Below are 19,326 nucleotides of genomic sequence, written 5' to 3'. Positions count from 1 at the left end.
TTAGTTATAAGTGAACACAATATCTTTATTTTATTTTTATGTGGTGCTGAGGATTGAACCCAGTGCCTCACTCATGCTAGGCGAGCACTCTACCTCTGAGCCACAACCCCAGCCCATTGATGCTTTTCTTAACCAATAATTTAATTAACTAAAATTTGGAATTCATGGAGGCTGATGTGTGTTTACATGCATCTTTTGGGGGGCAGATGAGTCTTTCCTTAGAGAAAACTAATTGAAATAAGTAGGCAGTAGAATCTTTTGACTGTCTAAGAAAGGAAAGTAGTCTTAAATCTAAGAAGCAAGTTGTCTGGTTTTGAGTTAGGACCAGAGTCAAACTGCCAGACTTTCCCACAAAACTCTTCACAGCGAAGCCATGTGACCTTGGACAAGTGAGACCTTTTACACCTTGAAGCCTCTGCTTCTTCCTTTCCTACCTATGAGAGAGGTGAAGTCTAAATTAGATAATACACAAAAAGCCTTTATCCCAGATCTTGACATTTAATAACCAATATGATGGAGCAAGAAAACATCACCAATTTAAAAGAAAATAAAACCAAAAATCTCAAAGACAGAAAAATCCTGGAGAAAACACAGGTATATTTTAGGTAGAAATTTTTTTAAAATTAGGTTGAATTGTCATCTATTTTAGCATATTTGAAAGGAGATTAAGCAAAAAGTGATCATTGGTACATTAATCCAGAGATAGAAAAGCCAAAGTACCCATTTTCTCTAGTTTAAAAGAAAAAGATGATAGGAGCAGTGTCACCTGAGAAATGGGAAATAAGACACCAAAAGATTTCCAAATAAGCGGTAAGGAATAAAATAGTAGGAAGAGCTAATTTGACCTGGTTATTCCAGTGTTATTCAACTTTCACATGAATTAGATTTTCAGAAATATAGGTTCAGTGTCCTTGGATGGTGTTGGAGACTGGAAGTACCAGTGTAATATTTAAAGGTACTTATGATGCTGTTTCTTGGATGTGCTTAAACACTGCAACATCCTTCAATGCTTTCTTTTGAGTGAGTATATATTCTTTTGCATAAAGATGACAGAACAAGATGCCAAATACCTAGAAGACCTTCAAGATGAATTTGACTACAGGTATAAAACAATTCAGACAATGGGTAAGTTTTTGTTTTGTCTATAACTCTACCTAAGGATATAAAGGCTGAATGACAAGGTTTCTTCTGTACTTAACAAAGTTGATCTACTTCCCTAGGGAAGCCTTTTTTTTTTTTTCTTTTAAGGCAAAATGTAGGCAAGGAATGAGTATTTCTTTGTTTTTGATTCTTTCTTCTCTCTACATATAAATATATAGATCTTTTAACCAATCAATTCAAAGCAAATTATAAAGTACATAAGAAATCACACCTACTTTTCAACATGCATCTTTCAAAAATAAGAACATTTTCCTAAAGAATCAAAAATGTCCCAATCACAAGCAATAAAAATATTAATTGCCTAATATGATCAGGGCATGACTAGTATCCCTGGTGAATTTTTTAAATATCATTTCTAGAATTACAAAATAGAAATGTGCTTTTTAAGAAAAATGAAAAATAGGCAAATGCATTAAATAAAAATCCCATGAAATTTCAAAATCTAAAGGTAAACTGTTGAAATGTATTTTCTTGCAGCCTTTTCTGTTTGTATACATACTTGTCTACTGACTTTCGAAAAATGAGACTGCATATATATAGTTTTGTATACTGACTGTATTTTTACTCATTTTATTTTAAATTATTTCCCCATATATCAAAAATTATTCGAAAGTATAATAATTGTATAAATATCAAAATAAAAGTACACTAGAAATTATTTGGCTCTGTTGTTAAATAGTGAGGTTATTTACAATTAAATTTTTTAAGAAATGGAAAGGAAATACTAAATTATTCACAATAGCTAAGATTTAACAGTACTAACAGATTGATAGTTTAAAGTATGCTGCAATTATGAGGACAACTGGTGAAATTCTAGTTAGGTCTGGACTAGTTGATGGGATTTCGGTCATGTTAGTTCATTTGTTTTGATTATTTTACTGTCCTTATGTCCAACAATGTAGGATACTGGGAACTCTAATATTTTTGTAGCATTTTTATAATTATAAAATTATTTCAAAATAACTTAAAAGTTAATAAACCAGATAGAAACCTTTAATTTCTGTAATCACCTTTAACTACTAAAATGTTATCTTAAGATGTATATTGATGGAAGTATGGATGATTGTGATAAAATGTCTAACTTTTTGTAAGTGTGGGGTGAGGTATTTTGGGTGTTCTTCCTAGCATCTTCAGAAAGTCTTGACTTCCATGAAATATCATTCAAAATGTCTATGATTATTTGTTCATACTATTTTTCCCCTCAGAAGAAATAGCACAAACATGGGTTTAATATGTTATCAAAGGAATCTATGCTCCTAAAAGGGTTTAGAACCACTGTAAATTTAACAAAGCATTAAAGTTTCCTGAAGACAACCTTATCTCAAATTTCATGTGTAAACTACCAACATTAAGAATTAGCACATAGCAAAATATGCTAAACAATTAAACTATTTTGAACTTAATACATTATGATCTGAGTCACTTTAATGTTTTCATTGCTTCATGTGCATTATGAAAAATAAAAAGTGATTATTTTTATCATTCAAATCTACAACTACTTATTTTGTTCATCCCACCCTGTTATAAGTGAAATTAAATATAAGGGAAACAAATTATGGTGACGATCTGAATGAAGTTTTCAGTAGAAAAGTGCTGCATATGGAAGATTTTTCTACATATAAGGTCTAAGAAGTTGTGAACTAATATGAACAGAAAGGAGCTCCTTTGTTGAGAAATTTGCCACAATGTTGTTCTACACAATTACACAAATCAGATCAGTATCCCCAACCCTCATTTTATGGACATGAATGGGTGGTATGAACAATCATTTGTTATATCAATAAAATTTAATGTTCAAATTAAGTAATATGATGTTTGCTTATTGCACATCTCCCCATGATCCACCATTTTTGTTTTGTTTCATTTTAGACATTTTTCTTAATTTAGCACTCTGTCTCACTTCTGATTTTATTGTAAGGGCCAGCCTTTTTTTTTTTTTCAAGAAAAATGGAAAGCAGAGAATTAGTTTTATTAGTTTTTGAGACTCAGTAGATAAAACTTACTCTCCAAGGCAGTAACTTTTGATTCCCAAGAATAAGTAGAGCAGAGAAGAGAGGGATGTATAAAGAGCTGAAAGAGTAAAATATGATTTAATCCTGGGCACAAAGAGAAGCTCCCTTCCTTTCTTATTTATATCACACAACCAAGGTTATCTTGAATGCAGAGGTACACACAAAGAAATCATTACAAACATTTTTTATCTCCCCCCTCCCACCCCGCCACCAACAAAAAAAAGGAATATTCAGTGAAGAGTTGAAGATAAAGGAGTCCTCTTAGGCATGCTTGGATGTCATTATCCTGGCAAAATTAGCATGCTCTTGGACTTACAAGAGCAAAATACACTAAACAATGAAACTATTTTGAACTTAATATATTATGTTTGAGTCACTTTGATATTTTTTCAGTGCTGCATGCATGTACATTATGAAGAATAAAGTGTTTCATTTTAGAAATGAAATTTCTAAATTTTAGAATAATTCATTTCTAAAAGTTTCCTCTTTATTTCTAAAATTTTTGGAGCTCAACTCTGGTGGCCCCATTTAGTCTTTAATAGTCTCTGCCCTCCTCCTCCCCAAGGCCACTTTAGGATAGCAGATTGAGGCAGACGGACTTTCAGAAGTGGAGCGCTTCGCCGTGGAGAGAATTCCAAATCTGATCTCTTTGCCTTTGCAGATCAGAGTGACAAAAATAATGCCCTGATGAATCAGGAAGTGTTGACGCTGCAAGAAATGCTTAATAGCCTGGACTTTAAGAGAAAGGTTAGTGAAGAATTTTAATTTGACCATTTATCTATTTTTCTCCTTTTCCTAAACCCACTCCTACTGAAAAGAATTGAGCTCTTAGATTCTTTTTTAAAAAATTAATTAATTTATTTGTTCTAATTTATTATACATGACAGCAGAATGCACTTTGATTCATAGTACACAAAGGAAGCACAATTTTTCATTTCTCTGTACACAAAGTAGAGTCACACCATTCATGTCTTCATGCATGTACCTAGGGTAATTATGTTCATCTCATTCTACCATCTTTCCTATCTCTGTGCCCCTTCCCCTTCCTCCCTTTGCCCTATCCAAAGTTCCTCCATTCCTCCCATGCTCCCTGCCACACCAATTATGGATCAGCATCCACTTATCAAAGAAAACATCTGGCCTTTGGTTTTTGAGGATTGGCTTACTTCACTTAGCATGATACTCTCCAACTCCATCCATTTACCTGCAAATACCATTATTTTATTCTCTTTTAATGCTGAGTAATATTCCATTGTGTATATATACCACAATTTCTTTATCCATTCATCTATTGAAGGGCATCTAGGTTGTTTCCACAATTTAGCTATTGTGAATTGTGCTGCTATGAACATTGCTATCATCACTATAGAATGCTGTTTTTAAGTCCTTTGGGTATAAACCAAGGAGTGGGATAGCTGGGTCTAAGGAATCTCCATACTGCTTTCCAGATTGGTTGCACCAATTTGCAGTCCTGCCAGTAATGTGAGTGTGCCTTTTCCCCCACATTCTCACCAACACTTATTGTTGCTTGTATTCTTTTTAAAAATATTTTTTAGTTGGACACATACCTTTATTTTTACTTGTTTTTATTTTTATGTGGTGCTGAGGATTGAACTCAGCGCCTCGCACTGCTAGGCGTGTGCTCTACTGCTGAGCCACAACCTCAGTCCCTTGTTGTTTGTACTTAATAACTGCCATTCTAACTGGAATGAGAGGAAATCTTAGAGTAGCTTTGATTTGCATTTCTCTAATTGCTAGAGATGCTGAACATTTTTTCATATATTTGCTGATCGATTGTATATCTTCTTCTGAGAAGTGGCTGTTAGTTCCTTAGCCCATTTATTGATTGGGTTATTTGTTGTTTTGGTGTTAAGTTTTTTTAATTCTGTATATATCCTGGAGATTAGTGCTCTATCTGATGTGCGTGTGGTAAAAATTTGCTCCCATTCTGAACACCAAAGGGTTTCTAGGAATAGTACTTAGCTGTTGGCCATTTTCCTGTAGTAATTTTACAAAGCTGAACTTCTTTAGGGCTTTTTTTAAAAAATATTTTAATTTTTATTATTTATTCATTTATCTATTTTTCCATGATACATTTATTGTAGGCATCATTAATTTCAAGGTGGAAATTTACTCAAATTTTTTTTTACAGTATTTCACACATAGTTGTTTTTTTGGCTATACATAATATGCTGAGGTGGGTTCTAGTACACATGTATAATTAAACAATTACTTGATGGCTACCGAAATTTTATTGGGAAAATAAGTGTTTTGGTTTCTACTCTGAGATATAACACTGTTAAGAAATTTCTTAGATTTTAGAATAATTTGTTGGCAACCAGACATATTCAATCTGATCACTGTGCAAAGAAGAGAAAACTGTTTTTTTCTAATTCAATTAAATACTTTCCAAGAGGAGACATACCTCTATTTCAACTTTCTACCTCTTTTTGAAAGAAAATGCAACTGATATTTAATCATAAAATGATGAATCAATAATTCATTTCTAAAAGTTGAGCTCCATTTCTTTTTGTTATTCAGAAATTTGCATGGATATTAAAAAGTTTAAAATTTATTTTCACTTTAAATTAATCATAAATTTAAACAATTCTCCATCAGATTTTAAGCATGTATATAGTTAATCCAAGGTTAAACTTAGTGTAATTTGCATAAAGCACTAAGTTTGTATGTCTATACTACACATTTTATACATGCCATCAAATATTCTACTCTAGAAATAACGTTTTAGGGAAAAGGGGGGGAACATTGGAAATAATTTAACCCACTCACTTGACTGCATGGATGAGAAGACCAAGTTCCAAAAATATTAAATGCTTTTTCTGAATTCATATAGATTGTGGAAAATCCAGGACAGAAACTCACATTTTTTAACCCAGTCTAGGCCTTGGAAAGTTATGATTCTCCACATTGCCTCCCCAGATCCAAATAAAGTCCTAATACAAATTAACACAGAAAGACTCAAATTTTAGCCAGTACATTTGCAAATAAATGGATAATCATATTTTTAAAAAATTAATTACACTTATAAACTTCACTTTAAAATATAAATATATGGTTTCTGAATCCATGATTCAATATTATCACAGAAGTTACCAATTTAACATATTTATACTGAAATGTCTTTAGGAGGATGTTAAGCTGTGGTCATTTTTCTTTCCTTATGATGTTCTCTAGATGCAATAATTTGGTTGTTTAAAAGACAGTGCTATAGCAAATAAAAGCTAGTATTTAATAAAATGTTTGGTCAAAATTTTAACCAAGCCTTTGCCCAGGCTTTTAACTAGATCCAATTGTTTTATAAGCTAAATTGTGAGCAACTCTGGTTGTTCTTGTGAAAGCCTATTGGTCCTCACCTTTGTTTTTAGGAAACACTCAGCAAGATGACACAGATAGTAAATGAAACAGACTTGCTCATGAACAGCATGCTGATAGAGGAGCTACAGGACTGGAAGAGGCGGCAGCAGATCGCCTGCATAGGAGGTCCACTCCACAACGGGCTCGACCAGCTTCAAAACTGGTAAAGCGAATTGACTTTAGTTTCTAGTGAAAACCACAGGAAGTAGAAAACAGTGTCACCCAGCTGGAGAATGCAGGTTGACATGTAGCTTATAGGTGGCTTGGCTTATTAGCAGCTGAGAGCCCTACAGTTGGACATGAAGATGGAATTGTTGTCAGTGCTCTGGATCCTCATTCCTTTGGGGGAAGAATGAAGCATCTGCAGAATGCATAAGAATTGCTTATTTTGTACAAACAAAATACCAATCACAAATGAGATTTGGAAACCAGTAATACATTTTCTTTAATGATATAATCAATGTTTAGCTTCAAAATCCTGAAAACAGATATCTCAACTTTTTAAATATGTCTTAAGATACCAGAGTTAAACATGAGTTCTGTGTTTTTAACAGACATTTATTTTGTTAAGAAAATGTTCTTTGTTGGTCAAAGGATACAAAATTTCAGGTAGAGAGGAAAAAATAGTTCAAGATATTTACTATACAATGTGGAGATGGTAGTTAATGATTTATTATAACTTGCAAGTTGCTAAGAAAGTAGATTTTAGGTTTTTCAAACCCCCCAAAATAGGTGAGGTAATATATATTATTTAACTTCAATTTAGCCTTCCCACAGTGTGTAAATATATCAAAACTTCATATTATATGCTATAAGCATATGCAATTTTTATTTTTCAATTAAAAAATAAGTTTATAAAATGTCAAGCGGTTAGCACGGCATGGCATCCACCAGCTGGGTGTACACACATGCATACCCTCTCATTAGAAGATAAAAATGTTGATAGGGTTTTCCACCTCATAAATATAAAATAAAACTGTCTGAGAGAACAATTGGAAAGTATGATGAGAAGCAAAAATGTACAGTTAAAAATCTCAAGTTGCTTTTTTAAAGTACACTTTAATACAAATGGAAACACATAGTAAGTAACTGGGGACCCCTCACTAAAAGCTCTGCCCAGCCAGGCCTGTTTCTTAAGAAATGTAAGGAGTTGGGCTCATTTTAAAACATATTATTTTCCTTGGGGAGTTACTTTGATTCTCTAAACCCACAGTACTCTCTGTTGTTGTGAAAACAAAATAATAAAGGGAGTAATAAAGAATTTAAAATGTAATGGTGCTGAGACCAAAACCCAGCAGAGACTGGACAGCTCTTCCATAATCTTTCATGCATGGTATTTAGAAAGAGCTGTTGTGGGCCAGGTGAACCTCTGAAGTCTGGTAAGATGTTCCTCCTCCTCTAGCTGGAGGCCTCTTGCTTGTCCATTTCAAGTGTTCTTAATCTTTCCTATTTTTCTGGCCCAAGCCCCATCTCTATTTTTGAGGTCAAATCACCACATAGTGAGTAGAACTCTAAGCACATATCAGAAGCAAGCATTTTTAAATTCTATTTACCTTTTGCCAGAGGAACTTGTAATATACATGCATGGAGGGGAGGTCAGTTTTACATTTTTTTTCTCATCAGTATTCTTACACATAACTTTCTTCATGTCATGCATTTTATAGCTTTAACTTTGCTCTTTCTTTGCCTTTAACTGAGTGCCATATTGATATATTTATGCTTAATGGGCTTAAACAAAGGCTAACTGAAAGGGATGCAATTCCAGATACTGATGAAATTTCATAAGTGATTGCCATAATTTAAAGTATGAATCTAAAAATATTTAACATAGATGATGCATATTCAAGAAGAAATGTATTAGGAAAATAAAAATAAAGAACTTCCACTAGCCTTACTGAAATTACGTGATTCACTTAATTAATTTGATAATTACTTATTAATTTAAGTTTTGCAAAAATATGATCAATTGTTAAAATGCTTGATTATTAAGTGGAAAAACTATCATGTGCTGTTCAATAGCTTTACCCTATTGGCAGAAAGTCTCTTCCAACTCAGAAGGCAATTGGAGAAGTTAGAGGAACAATCTACCAAAATGACATATGAAGGTGACCCTATCCCACTGCAAAGAATGCACCTGCTAGAAAGAGTGACCTTCTTGATCTACAACCTTTTCAAGAAGTAAGTGAAGTGCTATTAGTTTCCTCAGTTCTGTGAAGTTATAAGGACACCCTGCCTGAGGCTTCGGTTTCCAGTGAAGGGGTGGCAGGAAATATGGAATAGTGGGCCTTAGGAAGAAGCCAATAGAGCCCCTAGAAAGTTTCAGAAACACGTTTCTACTCTTCACTATTTATTCTTCAATACTTTTCTCCCCGGTGGACTCAGTTTGTCATGAACTAAGCTATATCACCCACTCAGCTGAGTTTTCACATTTTAAAAATGATTTTGAGGTTTTTTTTTTTTTCTTCAGTGCATATCCAAGAAGTGAGGGATGGAGAATATTTTTGTGTTTATAAGCTCACTAAAGAAAAAAAATAGGAGGGAAGATGGCGGCGAGGGGAGTGCATTACCCCCGTGTGCTGCTTCACTGTGTGGGAGTATGACAAGTCAGGACGGCTAAAGGATATCTTGTTAGGAATTTCCAGCAATAGTGGGGTGCGCCGGAACCTGGAGGAAGGATTTCCATCGCATGAGGATCGGCTACGGGGACTCAAACGCGAGAGGTTTGTCGCACGGAGGGTAAAACTGCTTATTCAGCAAATCGCCCCGCGGCTAGAGTCTGCAAGGCGCGCTGGGATAGAGACGCAGGGTTACAGCGCTGCAGTTTCTGCCAGCCGCGCAAGCACCGCACTCAGGGCTGAATTCTGGGTTCGAGACGGGGAAGGAAGCGGTCCATCTCGGTTCTCCACACCGGTCAGACCACAGAGGAGGCCAGCAGCCACCATGTTGGTAAACTGACGTCACCACACCTGTTTTTGACTGACCGCAGCTCATTCAGCCATAGAACAGGTAATTTCAGGCTGCAATTCGCCTGCGGCTTGCAGACAGATTGCTAGGGTTCAGCGCCTGGGGGCTTCTTAAAATCTGATCTTATCGGAGTGAACACGGAGCGCGGGGCGGCCAAGTCCCGGCTCCCGGAACCGTCCCGGAACCGCCCTGGCTCCGGGCTGCGGAGCCTGCGGAGGCTGCTTCTTGGACCCTGCTAATATCAGAGCAAACACGAAACACCAAGAAGCCGAATTCCAGCTCCCGGAACTGAGCCCGCGGGGACTGCTTCTTGGAGCTTACACTTATAGGAGCTTACACCGAGCACAGAGCGGCCGAGTTCCGGCTCCCGGAACCGTCCCGGAACCGCCCTGGCTCAGGGCTGCGGAGCCCGCGGAGGCTGCTTCTTGGACCCTGCTACTATCAGAGCATACACCAAACACTAAGCGGCCGAATTCCGGCTCCCGGAACTGAGCCCGCGGGGGCTGCTTCTTGGAGCCTACACTTATAGGAGCTTACACCGAGCACGGAGCGGCCGAGTTCCGGCTCCCGGAACTTCCCTGGACCGGGGCTAGGAGCCCGCGGAAACTGTGTCTCGGTCCGGGTCCTGCTGAGGGCAGGTCAGGACTCACCCATTGCTTGGGTTGCCTGGCAAGGGGAACGAAATGCTGCCATTCGCATAGGATACCAACATGGCAGAGATCTGATGTCAGCAGAAAGCGGTGGAGGAGAGATCTTCATCAATACCAGCGGTGACATAAGCAGTTGGTCTTCTGGTAAGGGGGGTGAGGCTCAGTCACCCGAGTCTCCTCAATTTGTCCTCGAGCCGGAGGGAAGGAGCCGGGCCGCCGCCAGCCCCCGGAGCAGGCCCAGCGGCTCGCCAGCGTGGTGACCGCGTGACCCCAATTGGAGAGGGGGCGGAGCGGAGCCGCCACCCACACCCACCAGGTGGGCAGACCCACGACCCAGTAGTACATGGGCGTGGTAGGAGGGGCAGGGCAGAGCCGCCCTTCGCGCTTGCAAGGTAAACAGACCTGTGACAGCCTGGCGGGTCAGGCCCAGTGGCCTGCCAGTGTGGTACACACGTCACCCCAACTCGAGTAGGGGCAGAGCAGATCCTTATCCCACGCCCGGATCAGGCCCTGCCGGTGTGGTGGTCACGTGACCCCAATTGGAGTGGGGGTGGAGCGGAACCGCCACCCGTGCCCGCAGGGTGAGCAGACCAGTGATCAACCTGCAGATCAGGCCCAGGGGTCCGCAGGCGTGGTAGGAGGGGCAGGGCAGATCCGCCGCCCGCGCCTTCAAGGTAGGCAGACCTACAACAGACCGGCAGATCAGGCCCAGGACCCTGCCGGCGGGGTACAAACACCACCCTAATTGGAGTAGTGACAGAGCAGAGTCGCCTCCCTTGCCAGGAACAGACCCAGCATCCTGCAGGCGGGGTAGTCACGACACCCCAATTGGAGTAGGGGCAAAGCAGAGCCTCCACTCGTGCCCGAAAGGTGGGCAGATCTGCGACCGACCAGCAGGACAGGCCCAGTGGCCTGCTGGTACGACAGACACGTCACCCCAATTGGAGTAGGGACAGAACAGAGCCGCCACCAGCTCCCAGAACAGGCCCAGTGACCTGCCGGCGTGGTAGCCACGACACCCCAATTGGAATAAGGAGAGAGCAGAGCCGCCGCCCGCACCTGCAGGAAAGATACGCAAGCAGTATGAAAAGACAAGGAAAGAAAGGACCACAAGCAATGCAGGTCAACGCAACTTTAGAAGAGGTAACAGCTGCAGCAGATGGAATGTCAGATAAAGAATTCAGGATATACATGCTTCAGATGATCTGGAGTATCAAGGAAGACATTAAACAGCAAAATCAGACAATGAAAGATCACTTCGACAACGAATTACGCAAACAAATCCAGGAAGCAAAGGATCAACTATACAGGGAGATAGAGGTTATAAAAAACAAGCAATCAGAAATCCTAGAAATGCAGGAAGCAATAAACCAACTTAAAAACTCAATGGAGAATACTACCAACAGAGTAGAACACTTAGAAGATAGAACATCAGACAATGAAGACAAAGTATTTCAACTGGAAAAGAACATAGACAGCTCAGCAAGACTGTTAAGAAACCATGAGCAGAACATCCAAGAAATATGGGATAACATTAAGAGACCAAACTTAAGAGTCATTGGGATACAGGAAGGTACAGAGCTCCAAACCAAAGGAATGAGCAGTCTATTCCATGAAATAATACAAGAAAACTTCCCAGACTTGAAGAATGAGACAGAATCCCAAATCCTAGAAGCCTACAGGACGCCGAATGTGCAAAATCATAAGAGATCCACACCTAGACACATTATAATGAAGATGCCCAACATACAGAATAAGGAGAGAATTTTAAAAGCTACAAGAGAAAGGAAGCAGATTACATTTAGGGGCAAGCCAATCAGGATAACAGCTGATCTTTCAACACAGACTCTGAAAGCTAGAAGATCCTGGAATAACATATTTCAAACACTGAAAGATAATGGGTTCCAACCAAGAATTGTGTATCCAGCGAAATTAAGCTTCAGGATGGAGAATGAAATTAAAACCTTCCACGATAAACAAAAGTTTAAAGAATTCGCAGCTAGAAAACCATCTCTTCAAAACATCCTAGCCAAAGTATTACAGGAAGAGGAAATGGAAAATAACAATGAAAACCAACAGTGGGAGGTAGGACAGTAAAGGGGGGGGGGAAACAATCAAAGAGGAAAACAAACAATGTTTAGTAACAGAAATAAACAAATATGGCTGGAAGAACAACCCATATCTCAATAATAACCCTAAATGTTAATGGCTTAAACTCACCAATTAAGAGACACAGGCTAGTAGAATGGATCACAAAACAAGACCCAACAATATGCTGCCTACAGGAGACGCATTTGATAGGAAAAGACATACATAGGCTGAAGGTGAAAGGTTGGGAAAAATCATATCACTCATATGGACTTCGGAAACAAGCAGGCGTGTCCATACTCATATCAAATAAAATAGATTTCAAGCCAAAGTTAATCAAAAGAGATAAAGAGGGACACTACATACTGCTTAAGGGAACCATACACCAACAAGACATAACAATCATAAATATTTATGCCCCAAACAATGGTGCAGCTATGTTCGTCAAACAAACTCTTCTCAAGTTCAAGAGTCTAATAGACCACCACACCATAATCATGGGAGACTTCAACACACCTCTCTCGCCACTGGACAGATCTTCCAAACAAAAGTTGAATAAGGAAACTATAGAACTCAATAACACTATTAATAACCTAGACCTAATTGACATATATAGAGTATACCACCCAACATCAAGCAGTTACACTTTTTTCTCAGCAGCACATGGATCCTTCTCAAAAATAGATCATATATTATGTCACAGGGCAACTCTTAGACAATATAAAGGAGTAGAGATATTACCATGCATCTTATCTGATCATAATGGAATGAAACTGAAAATCAACGATAAAAGAAGGAAGGAAAAAGCATACATCAATTGGAGAATGAACAATAGGTTACTGAATGATCAATGGGTTATAGAAGACATCAAGGAGGAAATTAAAAAATTCTTAGAGATAAATGAAAACACAGACACAACATATCGGAATCTATGGGACACATTGAAAGCAGTTCTAAGAGGAAAATTCATTGCTTGGAGTTCATTCCTTAAAAAAAGAAAAAACCAACAAATAAATGATCTCATACTTCATCTCAAAATCCTTGAAAAAGAAGAGCAAAACAACAGCAAAAGAAGTAGAAGGCAAGAAATAATTAAAATCAGAGCTGAAATTAATGAAATCGAAACAAAAGAAACAATTGAAAAAATTGACAAAACTAAAAGTTGGTTCTTTGAAAAAATAAACAAAATCGACAGACCCTTAGCGATGCTAGTGAAGAGAAGAAGAGAGAGAACTCAAATTACTAGCATACGGGATGAAAAAGGCAATATCACAACAGACACTTCAGAAATACAGAAGATAATCAAAAACTATTTTGAATCCTTATACTCCAATAAATTAGAAGATAGTGAAGGCATAGATAAATTTCTTAAGTCATATGATCTGCCCAGATTGAGTCAGGAGGATATAGAAAACCTAAACAGACCAATATCAATTGAGGAGATAGAAGAAACCATCAAAAGACTACCAACTAAGAAAAGCCCAGGTCCCGATGGGTATACAGCAGAATTTTACAAAACCTTTAAAGAAGAACTAATACCAATACTTTTCAAGCTACTTCAGGAAATAGAAAAGGAGGGAGAACTTCCAAATTCATTCTATGAGGCCAACATCACCCTGATACCTAAACCAGACAAAGACACTTCAAAGAAAGAAAACTACAGACCAATATCTCTAATGAACCTAGATGCAAAAATCCTCAATAAAATTCTGGCGAATCGGATACAAAAACATATCAAAAAAATTGTACACCATGATCAAGTAGGATTCATCCCTGGGATGCAAGGCTGGTTCAATATACGGAAATCAATAAATGTTATTCACCACATCAATAGACTTAAAAATAAGAACCATATGATCATCTCGATAGATGCGGAAAAAGCATTTGACAAAGTACAGCATCCCTTTATGTTCAAAACTCTAGAAAAACTAGGGATAACAGGAACATACCTCAATATTGTAAAAGCAATCTATGCTAAGCCTCAGGCTAGCATTATTCTGAATGGAGAAAAACTGAAGGCATTCCCTCTAAAATCTGGAACAAGACAGGGATGCCCTCTCTCTCCACTTCTCTTCAACATAGTTCTCGAAACACTGGCCAGAGCAATTAGACAGACGAAAGAAATTAAAGGCATAAAAATAGGAAAAGAAGAAATTAAATTATCACTATTTGCAGATGATATGATTCTATATCTAGCAGACCCAAAAGGCTCTACAAAGAAACTATTAGAGCTAATAAATGAATTCAGCAAAGTGGCAGGATTTAAAATCAACACGCATAAATCAAAGGCATTCCTGTATATCAGCGACAAATCCTCTGAAATGGAAATGAGGACAACCACTCCATTCAAAATATCTTCAAAAAAAATAAAATACTTGGGAATCAACCTAACAAAAGAGGTGAAAGACTTATACAATGAAAACTACAGAACCCTAAAGAGAGAAATAGAAGAAGATCTTAGAAGATGGAAAAATATACCCTGTTCATGGATAGGCAGAACTAACATCATCAAAATGGCGATATTACCAAAAGTTCTCTATAGGTTTAATGCAATGCCAATCAAAATCCCAATGGTATTTCTTGTAGAAATAGAGAAAGCAATCATGAAATTCATATGGAAAAATAAAAGACCCAGAATAGCAAAAACAATGCTAAGCAAGAAGTGTGAATCAGGCGGTATAGCGATACCAGACTTCAAACTATACTACAGAGCAATAGTAACAAAAACAGCATGGTACTGGTACCAAAACAGGCGTGTGGACCAATGGTACAGAATAGAGGACACAGAAACCAATCCACAAAACTACAACTATCTTATATTTGATAAAGGGGCTAAAAGCATGCAATGGAGGAAGGATAGCATCTTCAACAAATGGTGCTGGGAAAACTGGAAATCCATATGCAACAAAATGAAACTGAATCCCTTTCTCTCGCCATGCACAAAAGTGAATTCAAAATGGATCAAGGAACTTGATATCAAATCAGAGACGCGCCGTCTGATAGAAGAAAAAGTTGGCTACGATCTACAGTCGGTGGGGTCGGGCTCCAAATTCCTCAATAGGACACCCATAGCACAAAAGTTAATAACTAGAATCAACAAATGGGACTTACTCAAACTAAGAAGTTTTTTCTCAGCAAAAGAAACAATAAGAGAGGTAAATAGGGACCCTACATCCTGGGAACAAATCTTTACTCCTCACACTTCAGATAGAGCCCTAATATCCAGAGTATACAAAGAACTCAAAAAATTAGACAATAAGAGAACAAACAACCCAATCAACAAATGGGCCAAGGACCTGAACAGACACTTCACAGAGGAGGACATACAGTCAATCAACAAGTACATGAAAAAATGCTCAACATCTCTAGCTGTCAGAGAAATGCAAATCAAAACCACCCTAAGATACCATCTCACTCCAGTAAGATTGGCAGCCATTAGGAAGTCAAACAACAACAAGTGCTGGCGAGGATGTGGGGAAAAGGGTACACTTGTACATTGCTGGTGGGACTGCAGATTGGTGCAGCCAATTTGGAAAGCAGTATGGAGATTTCTTGGAAAGCTGGGAATGGAGCCACCATTTGACCCAGCTATTCCCCTTCTTGGTCTATTCCCTAAAGACCTAAAAAGAGCATGCTACAGGGACACTGCTACATCGATGTTCATAGCAGCACAGTTCACAATAGCAAGACTGTGGAACCAACCTAGATGCCCTTCAATAGACGAATGGATAAAAAAAATGTGGCATTTATACACAATGGAGTATTACTCTGCATTAAAAAATGACAAAATCATAGAATTTACAGGGAAATGGATGGCATTAGAGCAGATTATGCTAAGTGAAGCTAGCCAATCCCTAAAAAACAAATGCCAAATGTCTTCTTTGATATAAGGAAAGTAACTAAGAACAGAGTAGGGACGAAGAACAGGAGAAGAAGATTAACATTTAACAGGGATGAGAGGTGGGAGGGAAAGGGAGAGAGAAGGTAAATTGCACGGTAATGGAAGGAGACCCTCAGGGTTATACAGTGGAGGGGGTAGAGAGAGAGGAGGGGAGGGGAGGGGAGAGGTGGGGAGGGGGGAGGGTGGATGATGGGAAAGGCAGCGGAGCACAACAGACACTAGTATGGCAATTTGTAAATCAATGGATGTGTAACTGATGTGAATCTGCAATCTGTGTATGGGGTGAAGGTGGGAGTTCATAACCCACTAGAATCAAAGTGTGGAATATGATATGTCAAGAAATTTGTAATGTTTTGAACAACCCACAATAAAAAATTAAAAAAAAAAAAAAAAAAAAAAAAATACCGGTATGCTCCTAATTATAGTATGATAATTTGTAAATGTGCATGAATATTCAGTGGCATGAAATTAACTATGTTTAATATAGGATAAAATGGACCTTTATTAATGATTTAAATATAATAATTAAGAATTACTTACTGTTGTTAATTAGGACAATCTTTAAGCATTGCCTATCTTGTGGTAATTATTTATGAGAAGTTGTTGGAATGATTTGAATTTAATGGGATTTTAAGGTCTCCTAGATGTAGCATATTTGGACTGAGAGGATACGCACAGGAAAGCAACCTGTCCTTCTGTGGTTTGCATTCTGTCAATATTGTCAGTGTTTTCAAATGGTGTGCTTTATTTCCTTTTCAATTTCCTTTTCATCTAGTTCGTTTGTGGTTGAGCGACAGCCGTGCATGCCAACCCACCCTCAGAGGCCGATGGTACTTAAAACCCTCATTCAGTTCACTGTAAAACTAAGGTAGGCAGAACACATTCTATCATTTCTTTTTCAGGGAGCCATCGCCACTATGTAACCAAGGCTAGTTTCTCTTATGTTACCTTACATGCAACTTTTTTGAGTACCCGCTGTGTACCCAGCACTGAGCTTTGGTAAATTCCTGCAGAAATGTTGGGATGAAAGCTTTGCTTGTCCAGAGCATGACGATGTGGGATATTAATGAGGAAGTGAGGGATATTACCATGAAAGCATGGAATTGTAATGTCACAATGGGGTTAACTGCTGGACAGGTTAACTTGAAGGGACTGGAGAGATGAAGAAGGGGAGGAGAATTGCAGGAGAGTGAGAGTATAGAAACAATGGCTTCCTAAGCCTGTTTTTTCATTGGTGGGGAGCAAAGAGAGATGGAATGCAGAAGACAAATGGGGGACAGATTGGGAAGGCTTTGAATATCCTATGCAGGAAACACATTCTTCCCTTGTGATTACCCAGTAATTGGCTTATTGGATTTTCCACAAAAACTGTGAACACTATAATTTTCAGTATATCCTTACTGTGTATCTGATTTAAAGACACATGGGCTTTGTATTATTTTTGTTTTTCTTTAACAATGTGTGTATTTGATCTTTTCCATAAGCATGCACAATCAAAACGTAGTTTTCCCTAATAACACTTAAAACAATGAGTTTTGAGTTCTTATTTTCATCATGGTTCAAACTCCAAAAACTAAAGCTCTAAATTTTTTTTTATTATTAAGTCACCTCTAGAAAGCTGAAACCACAGACTAATAAGTCAAGAGAAGGTAAAGCTGTGGTACAAATTTGGGTTCTATAATAAGGGTCCCTGATTACCAACATCTGACCACCATCTATAAAGGGAAGGTACTTGTCCTCAATTTGCATTCCAAAACCGCGATTATTAAACTTCTCGGTTTCTTTGTGTGAATTTTGCACCAAGACCTAAATACCAAGAACAAAAAAGCAGTCATCACGCTTCTTTTTAAAATTTTATTCTTCTCAAAACTTGTTCATTCCTCAACCCCACATCTCTGTGTAACTCAGAAGACTGTATAAAGGGAAATAGGATGGATCAGTGGTGTACATCTTATACCTTATCACCCCCTACAAGATGGTGTAGTAAGTGTAAGATGCTCTCTGAGACCATAGAGGACAGAGTAGGCATTGCCCAGCAAGGCATTCTGAGTCGAGAGGCCCCTGCAAGGGCATCACCTTGCCTTCTGGTTGAAGTGACTGCCTGGGGCACAGAACATCAGCCCTGGTGTGGGAGTCCTGCCATCTTCTACTGGACTACTGGGCCCTCAGCCTCTCTCTGAACCCTGCTCCCCATTGTCTTGATCAATGATCCTATACTTTCTACCATAGCATGGTATTCTTCTATTTCAAAGTGAGGGTAACTGGGGATTCCAGTGTCATCATCAGAGTGAATCTGATCCTTACGGAAGCAGGACAAGAAAGGAAGGTGGAGAGGGAAGGAATCTGGCCTGATTTCATGGGACCACACACCCTCTGCACCACCCACCACTAAGGACTTTATATCTAACACACCCCTAACTCAGAAACTGGTCTTATGCTTTGTACAGGACATTTAAGGAACCTTTGTTACAGTCCACCTTTTGTTTGTGCTGTCTGTGATCCATTTTATTTCTCTGTTGCTGGTATGGTATCACTATACTCTATATTTCCTCTGTTTGGCTGGACTCTGGTTTGGTATTGCCATGTTTATATTTCTCCCTTTCCCAGTCTGCTACACCAGTTTCCAGGTACCTGAAACTCTACTGGGTACTTTAAATATGTTGAGTGAGCGGCTTGGGATGCGCATGTGAATGAATGGTTGAGTGAGTGAGTACGGACATAAATATCTCTGCTGCTGCACTGAACCCACAGATAGATCAGATCACAGGACACACTCTGAAGATTTGAGGAAGTAAAAGAATAAAGCATGGTCTGACAACAGCAGGAACTGAAGGAATTGTTGTTCCACACTTTCCTTGTTTGTTTGAAGTTATGTCATTTTTAGTTTTGAACATTTTTGCTGTTCCTTAGTATATTTAAATGTGTGTAGTATTTTTGTTGTTGGTGGCGGGGTTTATTTATTTTTTTGGTACTATGGATTGAACCCAAGGGCACTCTACCACAGAGCTATATTCCCAGCCATTTTTATTTTATTATTATTATTTTTTATTCTTTGGTACTGGGGATTGAACCCAGTAGGGCTTAATCACAGAGCCACATCCCCAGGCCTTGTTCATATTTTATTTTGAGAATAAAATATAAAAGGGTCTTGCTGTATTGCTTAGGGCCTCACTAA

General features: G+C 38.5%; 1 protein-coding gene across 2 annotated transcripts in view; it reads left to right on the top strand.

Annotated features, from left to right (window-relative positions):
* The window catches only part of Stat4 (signal transducer and activator of transcription 4), a 104,403-nt gene that overhangs the window by 57,854 nt on the left and 27,223 nt on the right, over positions 1 to 19,326 (top strand). For both annotated transcript variants that reach the window (XM_058580334.1, XM_046447526.1), the window contains exons 6-10: positions 1,047 to 1,125; positions 3,835 to 3,920; positions 6,560 to 6,711; positions 8,568 to 8,726; positions 16,927 to 17,019. In XM_058580334.1, coding sequence (XP_058436317.1) covers positions 1,047 to 1,125; positions 3,835 to 3,920; positions 6,560 to 6,711; positions 8,568 to 8,726; positions 16,927 to 17,019 — 569 coding nt within the window. The remainder of the gene's footprint in view (positions 1 to 1,046; positions 1,126 to 3,834; positions 3,921 to 6,559; positions 6,712 to 8,567; positions 8,727 to 16,926; positions 17,020 to 19,326) is intronic.

The sequence above is a fragment of the Marmota monax genome, unplaced genomic scaffold (assembly GCF_021218885.2).
Source record: "Marmota monax isolate L192 unplaced genomic scaffold, Marmota_monax_Labrador192_F-V1.1 WCK01_AAM20220418_F8-fsc00007, whole genome shotgun sequence".
In the NCBI taxonomy this organism is placed as follows: Eukaryota; Metazoa; Chordata; class Mammalia; order Rodentia; family Sciuridae; genus Marmota; species Marmota monax.
The sequence above is the reverse complement of the archived record's forward strand: the minus strand, read 5'-3'. Positions and strand labels throughout refer to the sequence as shown.